The 19,459-nt window shown below is 44.1% G+C and overlaps 1 protein-coding gene across 1 annotated transcript in view; it reads left to right on the forward strand.

Moving 5' to 3' along the window:
* The first annotated feature begins 221 nt into the window (after nucleotides 1-221).
* The window catches only part of PACRG (parkin coregulated), an 809,417-nt gene continuing 790,179 nt past the window's right edge, over nucleotides 222-19,459 (forward strand). The window contains exon 1 of the mRNA XM_069769531.1: nucleotides 222-534. Coding sequence (XP_069625632.1) covers nucleotides 445-534 — 90 coding nt within the window. The 5' untranslated portion in view covers nucleotides 222-444. The remainder of the gene's footprint in view (nucleotides 535-19,459) is intronic.

The following is a 19,459-nucleotide window of genomic DNA, read 5'->3' on the forward strand; positions in this document are numbered from 1 at the left end:
ATATCAGCCAACCCCTTTAAGAGTGCCCATCTATAGGGGCAGCTGCGCTCATTGCACGCACTACTCCCCCTATGGCAGCCATGCCCGCCGCAGACTACTGCCACAGCTGACCGCCCGGGCTGCAGTGCTAGCGGGCATCGGCGTACAGCACAGCACTGCGGCCAGCCGCTGCCCACACAGTAGCCGCCGCACACGTCTGCAACACAGAGCGCATGCGCAATAGCGCATAGCATGCCGGACTGGGGAGGAGTTCGCAGTGTTACGCCGTTTCCCTGGTCGCAAGCTACGTCACTGGTGTAGTTGACATGTCGCCTAGCAACAAGGGTCAGCGTCTGCCGTTGTTGTCTTGGTAACGATCATAAACTGGAGGACTTGGCTCCATCTCCACGGTGCTCGGACACTCACATACGTCCAGTGACAGCTCACCTCAGCGAGAGCCTGACCATGGTGATCGAGAGCAGCGCCAACAAGAGCAGGGACAAAACAGCCGCTGCCTCCGGATTTACCGTGAAAGCCCTGATGAAGAACGCAGTAGTAAGTGACATGTTATGTGATGCTGCCCCTTCCTGCCACCGAGGCCTGCACCACCATGCCATGCTGTGCTGAGCAGCGCCCCTAGTGGCGAGACCTGCGCTGTGCTACATGGTGCCATGTGAGGGGATGCTTGGCTGGTGGGGGCGCACAGTCTGGGGTGCTGACATCGCCTTCCCCTGGGGTCTATGTGTCCATGCTGTGTATATGGCGCTAAACTACGGCACATTATGGGGTGTATGGCGCACAGTCTGGGGTGCTGCTCCTCTGCGCTGACATCGCCTTCCCCTGGGGTCTATGTGTCCATGCTGTGGGTTTGGAGCAATGCCCCTGTAGAGAATATTGCATTGTGTTGAGTCTTCTTCTCTATGGCGCCATATTACGGTACATTATCAAGTGCTTGATATCTTAGGGCACAATTTAGGGAATTTCACCTTTCTGAAATATAGTAGATGCATAACAACCCGTTCGTATCAATAAGCATTTTGTGCAGTTCGTGGCACAGAGGCGCCAAACATCTCAATAGTTTACCAGTAAAAAGAATGGACATGGAGGTGCAGGGCCATGCTTCGCCTGTATCGCCAGGCTTCCTGTATTATATACTGAGATGGGAGAGAATCTAATAGAACGCAATCAGAGCCACAGAATGCTCCCTATTATACCGCCATACTCTGCATTAGTGAGGCCTTGCAGTCAGTGCATTGCAGAGCTCTATAGAGTCACTGGCCAAGTTGTGTGCTGATATAATAAGGAGGTTCAATGACAATGGGCTATAACACTTTCACTCCCAGAGAACACATCCTCAGGTTAGGAGCGGACGTTTGTATTCTCCGAGAGAATCGGGTCAATTATGCAAATCACGCTCTGGTCAGAGTGTAATGATAGTATGACCTGGTTCTTTTGGATGAGGATAAGACGGATAAAAAATGTTTAACATCTTCATTGTGTCAGTCAGTGTACCCACCATGTGCCATCCAGGGGTACGTGTGTACCCTCCATGTGCCATCTGTTTCTACATGTGTACCTTCCATGTGCCATCCGTGTCTATGTGTGTACCCTCCATGTGCCATCCATGTCTACGTGTTTACCATCCATGTGCCTTCCATGTCTACATGTGTACCATCCACGTGACATCTGAGTGTACGTGTGTACCATCCATGTGCCATCCATGATTAAGTGTGTACCATCCATGTGACATCCATGTCTACGTGTGTACCATCCATGTGCCATCCATGTCTATGTGTGTACCATCCATGTGCCATCCATGTCTACGTGTGTAGCATACATGTGCCATCCATGTCTACGGATGTACTATCCATGTGCCTCCCTTGTCTACGTGTGTACCCTCCATGTGCCATCCATGTCTACGTGTGTACCATCCATGTGACATTCATGTCTACGTGTGTATCATCCATGTGCCATCCATGTCTACGTGTGTACCATCCATGTCTACATGTGTACCTTCCATGTGACATTCATGTCTACGTGTGTACCCTCCATGTGCCATCCATGTCTACGGGTGTACCATCCATGTGACATTCATGTCTACGTGTGTACCATCCATGTGCCATCCATGTCTACGTGTGTACTATACATGTGCAATCCATGTCTACGGATGTACCATCCATGTGCCTTCCTTGTCTACGTGTGTACCCTCCATGTGCCATCCATGTCTACGTGTGTACCATCCATGTGACATTCATGTCTACGTGTGTACCATGCATGTGCCATCCATGTCTACGTGTGTACCATCCATGTCTACGTGTGTACCTTTCATGTGACATTCATGTCTACATGTGTACCATCCATGTGCCATCCATGTCTACGGATGTACCATCCATGTGCCTTCCATGTCTACGTGTGTACCCTCCATGTGCCATCTGTTTCTACATGTGTACCTTCCATGTGCCATCCGTGTCTATGTGTGTACCCTCCATGTGCCATCCATGTCTACGTGTTTACCATCCATGTGCCTTCCATGTCTACATGTGTACCATCCACGTGACATCTGAGTGTACGTGTGTACCATCCATGTGCCATCCATGATTAAGTGTGTACCATCCATGTGACATCCATGTCTACGTGTGTACCATCCATGTGCCATCCATGTCTATGTGTGTACCATCCATGTGCCATCCATGTCTACGTGTGTAGCATACATGTGCCATCCATGTCTACGGATGTACTATCCATGTGCCTCCCTTGTCTACGTGTGTACCCTCCATGTGCCATCCATGTCTACGTGTGTACCATCCATGTGACATTCATGTCTACGTGTGTATCATCCATGTGCCATCCATGTCTACGTGTGTACCATCCATGTCTACATGTGTACCTTCCATGTGACATTCATGTCTACGTGTGTACCCTCCATGTGCCATCCATGTCTACGGGTGTACCATCCATGTGACATTCATGTCTACGTGTGTACCATCCATGTGCCATCCATGTCTACGTGTGTACTATACATGTGCAATCCATGTCTACGGATGTACCATCCATGTGCCTTCCTTGTCTACGTGTGTACCCTCCATGTGCCATCCATGTCTACGTGTGTACCATCCATGTGACATTCATGTCTACGTGTGTACCATCCATGTGCCATCCATGTCTACGTGTGTACCATCCATGTCTACGTGTGTACCTTTCATGTGACATTCATGTCTACATGTGTACCATCCATGTGCCATCCATGTCTACGGATGTACCATCCATGTGCCTTCCATGTCTACGTGTGTACCCTCCATGTGCCATCCATGTCTACGTGTGTACCATCCATGTGCCATCCATGTCTATGTGTGTACCATCCATGTGCCATCCATGTCTACGTGTGTAGCATACATGTGCCATCCATGTCTACGGATGTACCATCCATGTGCCTCCCTTGTCTACGTGTGTACCCTCCATGTGGCATCCATGTCTACGTGTGTACCATCCATGTGACATTCATGTCTACGTGTGTACCATCCATGTGCCATCCATGTCTACGTGTGTACTATACATGTGCAATCCATGTCTACGGATGTACCATCCATGTGCCTTCCTTGTCTACGTGTGTACCCTCCATGTGCCATCCATGTCTACGTGTGTACCATCCATGTGACATTACATAGTAACATAGTAACATAGTAACATAGTTAGTAAGGCCGAAAAAAGACATTTGTCCATCCAGTTCAGCCTATATTCCATCATAATAAATCCCCAGATCTACGTCCTTCTACAGAACCTAATTGTATGATACAATATTGTTCTGCTCCAGGAAGACATCCAGGCCTCTCTTGAACCCCTCGACTGAGTTCGCCATCACCACCTCCTCAGGCAAGCAATTCCAGATTCTCACTGCCCTAACAGTAAAGAATCCTCTTCTATGTTGGTGGAAAAACCTTCTGTCCTCCAGACGCAAAGAATGCCCCCTTGTGCCCGTCACCTTCCTTGGTATAAACAGATCCTCAGCGAGATATTTGTATTGTCCCCTTATATACTTATACATGGTTATTAGATCGCCCCTCAGTCGTCTTTTTTCTAGACTAAATAATCCTAATTTCGCTAATCTATCTGGGTACTGTAGTTCTCCTATCCCCTTTATTAATTTTGTTGCCCTCCTTTGTACTCTCTCTAGTTCCATTATATCCTTCCTGAGCACCGGTGCCCAAAACTGGACACAGTACTCCATGTGCGGTCTAACTAGGGATTTGTACAGAGGCAGTATAATGCTCTCATCATGTGTATCCAGACCTCTTTTAATGCACCCCATGATCCTGTTTGCCTTGGCAGCTGCTGCCTGGCACTGGCTGCTCCAGGTAAGTTTATCATTAACTAGGATCCCCAAGTCCTTCTCCCTGTCAGATTTACCCAGTGGTTTCCCGTTCAGTGTGTAATGGTGATATTGATTCCTTCTTCCCATGTGTATAACCTTACATTTATCATTGTTAAACCTCATCTGCCACCTTTCAGCCCAAGTTTCCAACTTATCCAGATCCATCTGTAGCAGAATACTATCTTCTCTTGTATTAACTGCTTTACATAGTTTTGTATCATCTGCAAATATCGATATTTTACTGTGTAAACCTTCTACCAGATCATTAATGAATATGTTGAAGAGAACAGGTCCCAATACTGACCCCTGCGGTACCCCACTGGTCACAGCGACCCAGTTAGAGACTATACCATTTATAACCACCCTCTGCTTTCTATCACTAAGCCAGTTACTAACCCATTTACACACATTTTCCCCCAGACCAAGCATTCTCATTTTGTGAACCAACCTCTTATGCGGCACGGTATCAAACGCTTTGGAAAAATCGAGATATACCACGTCCAATGACTCACCGTGGTCCAGCTTATAGCTTACCTCTTCATAAAAACTGATTAGATTGGTTTGACAGGAGCGATTTCTCATAAACCCATGCTGATATGGAGTTAAACAGTTATTCTCATTGAGATAATCTAGAATAACATCCCTCAGAAACCCTTCAAATATTTTACCAACAATAGAGGTTAGACTTACTGGCCTATAATTTCCAGGTTCACTTTTGGAGCCCTTTTTGAATATTGGCACCACATTTGCTATGCGCCAGTCCTGCGGAACAGACCCTGTCGCTATAGAGTCCCTTAAAATAAGAAATAATGGTTTATCTATTACATTACTTAGTTCTCTTAGTACTCGTGGGTGTATGCCATCCGGACCCGGAGATTTATCTATTTTAATCTTATTTAGCCGATTTCGCACCTCTTCTTGGGTTAGATTGGTGACCCTTAATATAGGGGTTTCATTGTTTCTTGGGATTTCACCTAGCATTTCATTTTCCACCGTGAATACCGTGGAGAAGAAGGTGTTTAATATGTTAGCTTTTTCCTCGTCATCTACAACCATTCTTTCTTCACTATTTTTTAAGGGGCCTACATTTTCAGTTTTTATTCTTTTACTATTGATATAGTTGAAGAACAGTTTGGGATTAGTTTTACTCTCCTTAGCAATGTGCTTCTCTGTTTCCTTTTTGGCAGCTTTAATTAGTTTTTTAGATAAAGTATTTTTCTCCCTATAGTTTTTTAGAGCTTCAATGGTGCCATCCTGCTTTAGTAGTGCAAATGCTTTCTTTTTACTGTTAATTCCCTGTCTTACTTCTTTGTTTAGCCACATTGGGTTTTTCCTATTTCTATATCTATTTTTTATTCCCACAAGGTATAAACCGCTTACACTGCCTATTTAGGATGTTCTTAAACATTTCCCATTTATTATCTGTATTCTTATTTCTGAGGATATTGTCCCAGTCTACCAGATTAAGGGCATCTCTAAGCTGGTCAAACTTTGCCTTCCTAAAGTTCAGTGTTTTTGTGACTCCCTGACAAGTCCCCCTAGTGAAAGACAGGTGAAACTGTACAATATTGTGGTCGCTATTTCCTAGATGCCCAACCACCTGCAGATTTGTTATTCTGTCAGGTCTATTAGATAGTATTAGGTCTAAAAGTGCTGCTCCTCTGGTTGGATTCTGCACCAATTGTGAAAGATAATTTTTCTTGGTTATTAGCAGAAACCTGTTGCCTTTATGGGTTTCACAGGTTTCTGTTTCCCAGTTAATATCCGGGTAGTTAAAGTCCCCCATAACCAGGACCTCATTATGGGTTGCAGCTTGGTTGGTCTCCAGATCTCATTCCATCTCATGTCTACGTGTGTACCATCCATGTGCCATCCATGTCTACGTGTGTACCTTCCATGTGACATTCATGTCTACGTGTGTACCATCCATGTGCCATCCATGTTTACGGATGTACCATCCATGTGCCTTCCATGTCTACGTGTGTACCCTCCATGTGCCATCCATGTCTACGTGTGTACCATCCATGTGCCATCCATGTCTATGTGTGTACCATCCATGTGCCATCCATGTCTACGTGTGTAGCATACATGTGCCATCCATGTCTACGGATGTACTATCCATGTGCCTTCCTTGTCTATGTGTGTACCCTCCATGTGCCATCCATGTCTACGTGTGTACCATCCATGTGACATTCATGTCTACGTGTGTATCATCCATGTGCCATCCATGTCTACGTGTGTACCATCCATGTCTACATGTGTACCTTCCATGTGACATTCATGTCTACGTGTGTACCATCCATGTGCCATCCATGTCTACGGATGTACCATCCATGTGCCTTCCTTGTCTACGTGTGTACCCTCCATGTGCCATCCATGTCTACGTGTGTAACATCCATGTGACATCCATGTCTACGTGTGTAACATCCATGTGCCATCCATTTCTATGTGTGTACCATCCATGTGCCATCCATGTCTACGTGTGTACCATACATGTGCCATCCATGTCTACGGATGTACCATCCATGTGCCTTCCTTGTCTACGTGTGTACCCTCCATGTGCCATCCATGTCTATGTGTGTGACATCCATGTCTACGTGTGTACCATCCATGTGACATCCATGTCTACGTGTGTAACATCCATGTGCCATCCATGTCTACGTGTGTACCATCCATGTACCATCCATGTCTACATGTGTACCATCCACATGCCATCCTTGTGTATGTGCGTGCCATCCATGTTTAATTGTGTACCCTCCATGTGCCATCCATGTCTACGTGTATACCATCCATGTGCCATCCATGTGAACAAGTATACCACCCATGTGCCATCCATGTGTACGTGTATATCATCCATGTGCCATCTGTGTGTACGTGTATACCGTCCATGTGCCATCCATGTGTACGTGTATATCATCCATGTGCCATGCGTGTGCACATGTATACCGTCCATGTGCCATCAATGTGTATGTGTATATCATTCATGTGCCATCCTTGTCTACGTGTGTACCATCCATGTGCCATCTGTGTGTACCATCCATGTGCCATCTGTGTGTACCATCCATGTGCCATCTGTGTGTACCATCCATGTGCCATCCATGTGTATGTGTGTGATATCCTTGTACCATCCGTATGACATGTACCGGAATAGAATGCAGAATAGAAATTACTGATTTTTATGTGGTAAAGATGTGGAAAGACAAGAGATAGATAATCTAATATATAATTGCCTAGAATACTACTTCCTGCAATTTGTGCCAACTTCCGTGGCTTTGTCCGGAGCTAATGTCCGGAGCTAATGTCCGGAGCTAATGTCCGGAGCTAATGTCCGGAGATAAGTGACGTCAACAGTGTCCAGTGTCTGATTGGTTGCCGCCTGCTGCGAGCGACCAATCAGAAACGTGCCGTACTGTGACACACTCCGCCCGCCATTTTGGTGTGATCTTTGAATTTTTACCTCACAGCAAGTTTCTACTGCGTGGAGGCGGGCCCAGTGACGTTGCTCTTTAAGCTCCTGCCGAATTTCGTCAAAAAAATGATAATACCATTTACCAAAACTATATATATTTAGTTGTGAAGTGGTTCAGTGACATTTTCACACCAATTTTGAACTTTTGTTTGGTGTTTTCTCCATATACTGCCTATTATTTTTGTTCTTTCTTACTATTATTTATTAATTGTATTATTCTTACATTTGAATAAATAAAGTATATATGGATTCTAGACTCCCGATTCTTTAGAATCGGGCTGCCATCTAGTAGATGATACTTCTCTCCTCATATTTCCAGGACTCATTTTTCTCATTATCCAGGTAATTCCCTTGTTTTATTATCCCTTTTTTAAATGTTTGACTTTATAATATTGAAAAACTCAATAAAAATAATTTGCTGATAATAGATGCATAGATAAATAATAGATAGATACAGTATCTCTCATATATAATTAGTGCCTTGTGTGTGTAGCTTACTGTACATGTACTGTATAAATAGATATATACAGTAAATAAATAGATAATATATAAATATCTGTCACATATGTCAGGGAGTGTTTATTTCAATAAAGTACTTGTGTGGTATTCTTTTGCTTCCTAGGTTAGTAATGGAGCAGTCTGATAGACCCCTCTCTATTGCTAACCCCAGGGTTCAATGTCTGATAGACCCCTCTCCATTACTGACCCCAGAGCTTGATGTCTGACAGACCCCTCTCCATTGCTAACCCCAGGGCTTGATGTCTGATAGACCCCTCTCCATTACTGACCCCAGAGCTTGATGTCTGACAGACCCCTCTCCATTGCTAACCCCAGGGCTTGATGTCTGATAGACCCCTCTCCATTACTAACCCCAGAGCTTGATGTCTGATAGACCCTTCTCCATTACTAACCCCAGATCTTGATGTCTGCCAGACCCCTCTCCATTACTAACACCAGGGCTTGATGTCTGATAGACCCTTCTCCATTACTAACCCCAGGGCTCGATGTCTGATATACCCCTCTCCATTACTAACCCCAAGGCTTGATGTCTGATAGACCCCTCTCCGTTACTGACCCCAGAGCTTGATGTCTGACAGACCCAGTGGCGGACACTGACAGCTTTGGGCCCCTGTGCAAGAAATGTGTTTGGGCCCCCCTCCCTGCCCAGCATCATACCTCCCAACTATTGAAGATGGGAAAGAGGGATAAAGTTTGCAAAGCGCGCCGCGGCAAATTTTAGGCCACACCTCTGGCCACACCCATTCATAACTAGTCACACCCATATCCACGTCCCAACCACACCCATTTAGCACTGCTGAGCACACTGTTTCATAAAGAATAATTATAAACAAAAAAAATGGCCACACAGTGCTCAATACTGTATAATGGCCACATATGATGCTCAATACTGTATAATGGCCCCATATGATGCTCAATACTGTATAATGACCGCACATGATGCTCCATACTGTAATGGCCCCACATGATGCTCCATACTGTATAATGGCCACACATGATGCTCCATACTGTATAATGGCCGCACATGATGCTCCATACAGTATAATGGCCGCACATGATGCTCCATACTGTATAATGGCCTCACATGATGCTCCATACTGTATAATGGCCACACAGTGCTCCATACTGTATAATGGCCACACATGACGCTCCATACTGTATAACGACCACACATGATGCTCCATACTGTATAATGACCGCACATGATGCTCCATACTGTATAATGACCGCACATGATGCTCCATACTGCATAATGGCCGCACATGATGCTCCATACTGTATATTGGCCGCACATGATGCTCCATACTGTATATTGACCACACATGATGCTCCATACTGTATATTGACCGCACATGATGCTCCATACTGTATAATGACCGCACATGATGCTCCATACTGTATAATGGCCACACATGATGCTCCATACTGTATAATGGCCGCACATGATGCTCCATACTGTATAATGGCCGCACATGATGCTCCATACTGTATAATGACCGCACATGATGCTCCATACTGTATAATGACAGCACATGATGCTCCATACTGTATAATGGCCACACATGATGCTCCATACTGTATAATGGCCGCACATGATGCTCCATACTGTATAATGGCCGCACATGATGCTCCATACTGTATATTGACCGCACATGATGCTCCATACTGTATAATGGCCGCACATGATGCTCAATACTGTATATTGACCGCACATGATGCTCCATACTGTATAATGACCGCACATGATGCTCCATACTGTATATTGACCGCACCTGATGCTCCATACTGTATATTGACCACACATGATTCTCCATACTGTATATTGACCGCACATGATGCTCCATACTGTATAATGACCGCACATGATGCTCCATACTGTATAATGGCCACACATGATGCTCGATACTGTATAATGGCCGCACATGATGCTCCATACTGTATAATGAGCGCCCATGATGCTCCATACTGTATATTGACCGCACATGATGCTCCATACTGTATATTGACCGCACATGATGCTCCATACTGTATATTGGCACCACTGTACTATGTGCACATATATAGTGTTACACCCACTGACTGAGCACTGACCAGGCTGCAGGAACTCACATTATAATATATATCTGATATATAATGTGGGATGTCCTGGAGCCGGGCTCAGGGTAACACAGTGCAGGGTGAGGATCACTGTGACTTATTGCTGCAGATTCAGCTTACATGCAGATTGGGTGACGCTGGAGCCGGGACCTTATCTGTCTGTAAGTTTAAGATGGTGCAATAAATCTCAGTACAGAGAGATCTACAGAAAGCAGATAAGAAAGCAGGAATGAGATGAAGCCGTCACATACCTCCTGCCCGGGACCCCATGGCTTTCTAACTTCATCTCCCCTCTCCAGGCCTCCGGCAGAGTGAAACAGGCGCGCAGGTGATGTCAGATCAGCAGACACACAGCCTGCTGTCTGCAATAGGAGGATGCCGGCCGGCACTTGTAAACTGCTGAGTCAGTGCGGGGCCTGCACCGATCTACTGCAGCAGCAGAAATCCGGGGCCCTGTATGCTCCTGCCTGCAAGGGCCCCCCTCCACCTCCGGGCCCCGGTGCGGCTGCACCGGTTGAACCGGTGGTAGGTCCGCCCCTGGACAGACCCCTCTCAATTCCTAACCCCAGGGATTGATGTCTGACAGACCCATCTCCATTACTAACCCCAGGGCTTGATGTCTGATAGACCCTTCTCCATTACTAACCCCAGGGCTTGATGTCTGATAGACCCTTCTCGATTACTAACCCCAGGGCTTGATGTCTGATAGACCCTTCTCCATAACTAACCCCAGGGCTTGATGTCTGATATACCCCTCTCCATTACTAACCCCAGGGCTTGATGTCTGATAGACCCTTCTCCATTACTAACCCTAGGGCTTGATGTCTGATAGACCCTTCTCCATTACTAACCCCAGGGCCTGATGTCTGATATACCCCTCTCCATTACTAACCCCAGGGCTTGATGTCTGATAGACCCTTCTCCATTACTAACCCCAGGGCTTGATGTCTGATATACCCCTCTCCATTACTAACCCCAAGGCTTGATGTCTGATAGACCCCTCTCCATTACTGACCCCAGAGCTTGATGTCTGACAGACCTCTCTCAATTACTAACCCCAGGGATTGATGTCTGACAGACCCATCTCCATTACTAACCCCAGGGCTTGATGTCTGATAGACCCTTCTCCATTACTAACCCCAGGGATTGATGTCTGATAGACCCTTCTCGATTACTAACCCCAGGGCTTGATGTCTGATAGACCCTTCTCCATAACTAACCCCAGGGCTTGATGTCTGATATACCCCTCTCCATTACTAACCCCAGGGCTTGATGTCTGACAGACCCCTCTCCATTACTAACACCAGGGCTTGATGTCTGACAGACCCCTCTCCATTACTAACACCAGGGCTTGATGTTTGATAGATCCTTCTCCATTACTAACCCCAGAGCTTGATGTCTGACAGACCCCTCTCCATTACTAACACCAGGGCTTGATGTCTGACAGAAACCTCTCCATTACTAACACCAGGGCTTGATGTTTGATAGATCCTTCTCCATTACTAACCCCAGAGCTTGATGTCTGACAGACCCCTCTCCATTACTAACACCAGGGCTTGATGTTTGATAGACCCTTCTCCATTACTAACCCCAGAGCTTGATGTCTGACAGACCCCTCTCCATTACTAACCCCAGGGCTTGATGTCTGATAGACCCTTCTCCATTACTAACCCCAAGGCTTGATGTCTGATATACCCCTCTCCATTACTAACCCCAGGGCTTGATGTCTGATAGACCCCTCTCCATTACTGACCCCAGAGCTTGATGTCTGACAGACCCCTCTCCATTAATAACACCAGGGCTTGATGTCTGACAGACCCCTCTCCATTACTAACACCAGGGCTTGATGTTTGATAGATCTCTCTCAATTACTAACCCCAGAGCTTGATGTCTGACAGACCGTTCTCCATTACTAACCCCAGGGCTTGATGTTTGATAGATTGCCTGTGAGTCACTGTAATGCCGTATCATCTCGGTTGTGGCATTACTGTGATTGGCTGGCCGTCTGACATCAGAAGGGCTTATAAAAGGACAGGCGCCGCTAAGCTAGGCACACAGACACCATTGCACAGCTCTGTGACATTTCATATTGTGAGGGCGTTCTTGTCTATTCCTGTGTGCACAGAATAATGAATCAGAGGCCTGTACTGTAGACATTGGTGCTGAAGCTGAGCCATCATACCAACAGGGCTAATTATTTGCTTTGCTGTTTGTGTCACATACAATTTGCATTTAGCCTAGGGAGGGGGAGAAAGTCCATTCTATAGACAGGAATTAGGCCTGTGCAGTCCGTTGGCAAATATATTGCTGCAGTTTTTTCTCTGGGGGCTGAAAAAATGTAATATATTTTGATCCTTCAAGTATTACGATCTATGACGTCCTTTTTTGTGTTATATAACACACCCAACTATCGTTGAATTCTTTTCTTGGGCTACATTTCTCAGCCATACACTATTCTGTAGTGTGGAGTACATTTCTGTGATCTCTAAAACTGCTATAAAAGTTTAAGAAAATTTGTGCACTTCCATTTCTCAGACATACAGTGTTACGTGGTCTGTGAACATTTCAGTGATCTGTAAAGGTGCTAAAAAGTTTTTTAACATTTTGTAGGCCTCCATTTCTCAGATATTCATGGTTACGTGATCTGTAAATATTTCTGTTACCTCTAAAAGTGAAAAAGGCTTCTATAAATTTTGTAGCCTTCCATTTCTCAGAAATACATTGTTACGTGGTCTGTGAACATTTCAGTTATTTGTAAAACTGCTAAAAAGTTTTCAAAAATTTTAAGCTTCCATTCCTCAGACATACATTGCTATGTGGTCTTAGGAACATTTATGTCATCTGTAAAACTGCTATAATGCTTTTTAAAATTTTGTAACATTCCATTTCACAGACATACATTGTTACGTGGTCTGTGAGCATTTCATTGATCTGTAAAACTGCTAAAAGGCTTTGTAAAATTTTGTAGGATTCCATTCCACAGTCATATAGTATTAAGTGGTCTGTGAATATTTTTGATATCTCTAAAAGTGATCAAAAGCTTTTAAACTTTTTGTAGGCTTCTATTTCTCACACATACAGTGTTGCATGGTCTGTGAACATTTCAGTGATCTGTAAAACTGCTAAAAAGCTATTAAAACATTTGTAGGCTTCCATTTCTCATATATACATTGTTACGTGGTCTGTGACCATTTCTGTGATCTCAAAAACTTCAAAAAAATGTTAGGCTAGGTTCACATTGCGTTAATGGGTTAATGCCAGCGGACTCCGTTACATGGCGAAATTGTCGCAATTAATGCCATGCAACGGATCCATTAGCGCACCCATTGATGGCAATGTGCTAACGGATCTCTAGCGCATCGCTAGCGCATACCATTTTCGGCACGCGCTAGCGATGTCCTGTTAGTTTCGGACGGACCGCGGACGCAGCTTGCAGCGTCCGAGGTCCGTTCCTCACTAGTGCAGATCGGGTATCTGCGCTAGCGGGATCGGCAAACGCGATCCCTTTTGTGACATTGTGTTATTGCAGTCCGTAGCGCTATGCGCTAAACGGACTGCCCTAACGCAATCTGAACCTAGCCTTATCGGCTTACATTTCTCAGACACACATTTTTATGTGGTCTGTGAATATTTCTGTTATCTCAAAAAGTGAACAAAAGCTTGTCAAAATTTTGTAGCCTTCCATTTGTCAGAAATACATTGTTACGTGGTCTGTGAACATTTCAGTGATCTGTAAAACTGCTAAAAACTTTTTACAAATTTGTAGGCTTCTATTTCTCAGACATACATTGTTGCGTGGTCTGTGAATATTTCTGTTATCTGTAAAAGTGAACAAAAGGTTTTAAAAATATTGCAGCCTTCCATTTCTCAGAAATATATTGTTACGTGGTTTGTGAACATTTCACTGATCTCTAAAACAGCTACAAATCTTTCAAAAATGTAGAATTTCATTTCACAGACATACAGTATTAAGTGGTCTGTGAATATTTCTGTAATCTCTAAAAGAGAACAAAAGCTTTTAAAAATTTTCTAGGCTTCCATTCCTCATACATACATTGTTACGTGGTCTTTGGAACATTTCTTCATCTGTAAAACTGTTAAAAAGCCTTTCAAAATTTTGTAGCTTTCCATTTCTCAGACATACACTTTTATGTGGTCTTTGAACAATTCTGTCACCTGTAAAACTGCTAAAAAGCTTTTAAAAATTCTGTAAACTTCCATTTCTCAGACATACAGTGTTACATGGTCTTATGACCATTTCTGTGATTTGTAAACTGCCAAAAATCTTTTTAAAATTTTGATGGCTTTTATTTCACAGACATACTGGACATTGTTATGCAGTCTGACAAACATTTATGTGATCTGGAAACAGCTAAAATCTTTTTAAATTTTATAGGTTTCCATTTCTCAGATATACTGTGTCACATAATCTGAACATTTCTGTGATTTGTAAAACTGCTAAATGGCTTTTTTAACCCCTTAATGACAGCCAATACGTCTTTTAACTGACCTGAGATATAAGAGAATAGCATCCCCATACAGGTGACAATCCGGCATCTGTCGGCTGTACACTATAGCTGACTACTTGCTCTATCAGCCACGATCAGTGTTTGCACCGTTCAAATCTGTTTAACCCCTTAGATGCTGCTGTCAATAGTGACTACTTCATTATAAATGGTTAACAGAGTGTGAGGGCTTCCTCTTGATCCCAACTGGTGCCCTCAGATCATGATTGTGTGGTCCTGATGTTTGCAATGGCAATTCATGACCAAATAGCGGCCTTAGAGTCTGACGGCTGTAGTAATCTGTTCAGAAGTCAGCGACATTTAGGTGGTAAAAGTACACATTTTCATTTCTGTCATGCCAGTTTGCATTAATTCCTGAAAAGCACCTGAAGGGTTAATAAACTACCTGACAGCAGTTTTCAATATGCCAGGGGGTGCTGTTTCTAAAATGGTATCACTTTGGGGGGGGTTTCCCAATATATGGGACCCCTAAAGTCACTTCAAACATGGATACGTCCGTAAAAAATAAATGTTGTAAATTTCCTTGAAAAAATGAAAAATTACTGCTACATTTTTAAACCTCCTAAAATGCTAACAAAATAAAAGAACATTTTATAAATGGTGCTGATGTAAAGCCGACATGTGGGAAATGTTATTTATTAATGTTTTGCTGTGGTATGACTATCTGGATTAAAGGGATGATCATTCAAAGTTTGAAAGTTGCAAATTTTTAACATTTTTCTCAAATTTCTGATATTTTTTATAAATAAACACAAAACATATCAACCTAAATTTACCATTATCATAAAGTATAATGTGTCATGAAAAAACATTCTCAAAATCACTTGGATTTGTTGAAGCGTTCCAGAGTTATTATCACATAAATTGACACTGGTCAGATTTCAAAAATTTGGCTCCGTCACTAAGGGGTTAAATTTTGTAAGCTTCAATTCCTCAGACATAAAGTGTTATGTGGTCTGTGAACATTTCTGTGATCTATAAAACTGTTAAAAGGTTTTTAAAAATATTGTAGCTTTCCATTTCTCAGACATACAGTTTTACGTGCATTCAGAACAATAATCATCAAGCATACCATTAAATTGTGGCAGAGAGTGAATAAATACCGTATTTTTCGGACTAAAAGACGCACTTTTTCCCCCCCAAAAAAAGGGGGGAAAATGGGGGGTGCGTCTAATAGTCGCAATGCAGGCTTACCTAGGTGGCAGAGGTGCGGTGGCAGAGGTCCGGTGGCAGAGGTGCGGTTGCGGGGGTGTGGCGGCAGAGGAGGCGCAGTAAGCGGGGTCCCTTTCCCCGGTATGGTGATGCAGCAGGCCCGGTATGCAGCAGAGCCGGGTGAATCCTCTTGTTATCGGTGGTGGCGGCCATTTTCCGGAGGCCGCGCGTGCGCAGATGCGCTCTGCTTCCCGGGGCTTCAGGAAAATGGCCGCCGCGATCTCCATCTGTGCACGCGCGGCCTCCCGCGGCCATTTTCCTGAAGCCCCGGGAGCAGAGCGCTTCATCTGCACACGCGCGGCCTCAGGAAGATGGCCGCACCCACCGATAACAAGAGGATTCACCCGGCTCTGCTGCATACCGGGCCTGCTGCATCACCATACCGGGGAAAGGGACCCCGCTTACTGCGCCTCCTCTGCCGCCACACCCCCGCCACCGCACCTCTGCCACCGGACCTCTGCCACCGCACCTCTGCCACCTAGGTAAGCCTGCATGGTACGCCAGGGACCCCTCTCACGCCATACCTCTCACTGCACCTCCTGATCCCAGCACCTCCTGATCCCAGCACCTCCTGATCCCAGCACCTCCTGATCCCAGCACCTTCTCATCCCAGCACCTTCTCATCCCAGCATCACCCCACCTCTGCTGACACTTTGCCTCCTGTGACCCTGCTCTGCCACCGCCATAAGATACTGTAAATTCGGACAATAAGACGGACCCCCATGTTATAAAAAATCTTTTTTTCTGCAATTTTCACCCCAAATTTGGGGTGCGTCTTATGGTCCGGTGCGTCTTATAGTCCGAAAAATACGGTATAACTCTCCCAATATCAGTGCCTAAAATCACTGGGTTAACAGGACAACTCCAAAAGTCATGGAAAACAAAAAAAAACGGAGTAAAAAAGTCCCACAGAACATAGTAGCAATTAAAAGGCCTTTTATTGAGACAAAATCACATGTAAATCAATTAGTAAAACACTAATGTAGCACATACAGAGAAGAAATGTGGAGGAGACATGAAGGTATGCTGGGTTAAGAAAGAAAGCTGAGTACATCCTGAGTAAGCTAAATAGACCTGACCTATAACACTGTCTCACTAGTTAAACCCTTCAGTGAACACCGTAAAAAAAAACGAGGCAAAAAATAAAGCTTTATCATCATACCGCTGAACAAAAAGTGGAATAACACGCGATCAAAAAGACGGATATAAATAAACATGGTACCACTGAAAACATCATCATGTTCCGCAAAAAACAAACTGCCATACAGCCTCATCAGCAAATAAAAAAAAAAGTTATGGCCCTCAGAATAAAGCAATGCAAAAGTAATTTTTTTTTATATAAAATAGTTTTTATTGTATAAAAGCACCAAATCATAAAAAAATGATGTAAACAAGGTATCGCTGTAATCGTACTAACACGAAGAATAAAACTGCTTTATCAATTTTACCAAATGCGGATTGGTATATACGCCACCCCAAAAAAAATTCATGAATAGCTGGTTTTTGTTCATTCTGCCTAACAAAAATCGGAACAAGAAGTGATCAAAAAATGTCATGTGCCCGAAAATGGTACCAATAAAAACCTCAACTCCTCTCACAAAAAAAAAACCTCACATGACTCTGTGGACCAAAATATGGAAAAAGTGTAGCTCTAAAATGTCGTGACGCAAAAACTATTTTATGCAATAAAAAGCGTCTTTTAGTGTGTGACAGCTACCAAACATATAAACCCCGCTATAAAAACCTGCTATAAATAGTAAATCAAACCACCCTTTATCACAGCCTTAGTTTGAGAAAAATAATAAAATAAATAAAATGTATTTATTTCCATTTTCCCATTAGGGTTAAGTTTGGGGCTAAAGTTAGGGTTAGGGTTGGGGCTAGATTTGGGGTTAGGGTTTGGATTACGTTTACGGTTGGGTTAGGGGTGTGTCAGGGTTAGGGTTGTGGTTAGGGGTGTGTTGGGGTTAGGGGTGTGTTGGGGTTGGGATTAGAGTTAGGGGTGTGTTCAGGATAGGGGTGTGGTTAGGGTTATGGTGAGGGTTGGGATTAGGGTTAGGGGTGTGTTGGGGTTTGGGGTGTGTTGGGGTTATGGGTGTGGTTAGGGTTGAGATTAGGGTTAGGGGTGTGTTGGTGTTAGGGTTAAAGTTAGAATTGGGGGGGTTTCCACTGTTTAGGCACATCAGGGGCTCTGCAAACGTAGCTTGACACCCGCAGACCATTCCATCAAAGTCTGCATTCCAAAACGCCTCGTCTTCCCTTCCGAGCCCCGACGTGCGCCCAAACAGTGGTTTACCCCCACATATGGGGTATCAGCGTACTCAGGACAAATTAGACAATACCTTTTGCGGTCCAATTTCTCCTGTTACCCTTGGGAAAATACAAAACTGGGGGCTACAAAATCATTTTTGTGGGAAAAAAAATATTTTTTATTTTCACGGCTCTGTGTTATAATAAACTTTAGTGAAACACTTGGGGGTTCCTCTGAGGGTCTAGTTTCCAATATGGAGTCACTTGTGGGGGATTTCTACTGTTTAGGTACATCAGGGGCTCTGCAAACGCAACGTGACACCCGCAGACCATTCCATCAAAGTCTGCATTCCAAAATGCCACTTCTTCCCTTCCGAGCCCCGACGTGTGTCCAAGTAGTAGTTTTCTCCCACATATGGGGTATCAGCGTACTCAGGACAAATTGGACAACAACTTTTGGGGTCCAATTTCTCCTGTTATCGTAGGGAAAATGCAAAACTTGGGGCTAAAAAATCATTTTTGTGGAAAAAAAAACAATTTTTTTATTGTCACGGCTCTGCGTTATATACTTTAGTGAAACACTTGGGAGTTCAGAGTTCACACAACACATCTAGATAAGTTCCTTGGGGGGTTTAGTTTCCAATATGGGGTCACTTATGGTGGTTTCTACTGTTTAGGTAAATCAGGGGCTCTGCAAATGCAACGTGAAGCCCGCAGACCATTCCATCAAAGTCTGTATTCCAAAATGGCGCTCCTTCCCTTCCGAGCTCTGCCATGTGCCCAAAAGGTAGTTCCCCCCACATATGGGGTATCAGCGTACTCAGGACAAACTGCACAACAACTTTTGGGGTCTAATTTCTCCAGATACCATTGGAAAAATTAAAAATTGATGGCGAAAAGATCATTTTTGTGAAAAAAATATGATTTTTTTTTTTTACGGCTCTACATTTTAAACTTCTGTGAAGCACTTTGGGGTTCAAAGTGTTCACCACACATCTAGATAAGTTCCTTTGGGGGTCTACTTTCCAAAATGGTGTC

This window comes from Ranitomeya imitator, chromosome 5, assembly GCF_032444005.1.
Source record: "Ranitomeya imitator isolate aRanImi1 chromosome 5, aRanImi1.pri, whole genome shotgun sequence".
NCBI classification, from domain to species: domain Eukaryota; kingdom Metazoa; phylum Chordata; class Amphibia; order Anura; family Dendrobatidae; genus Ranitomeya; species Ranitomeya imitator.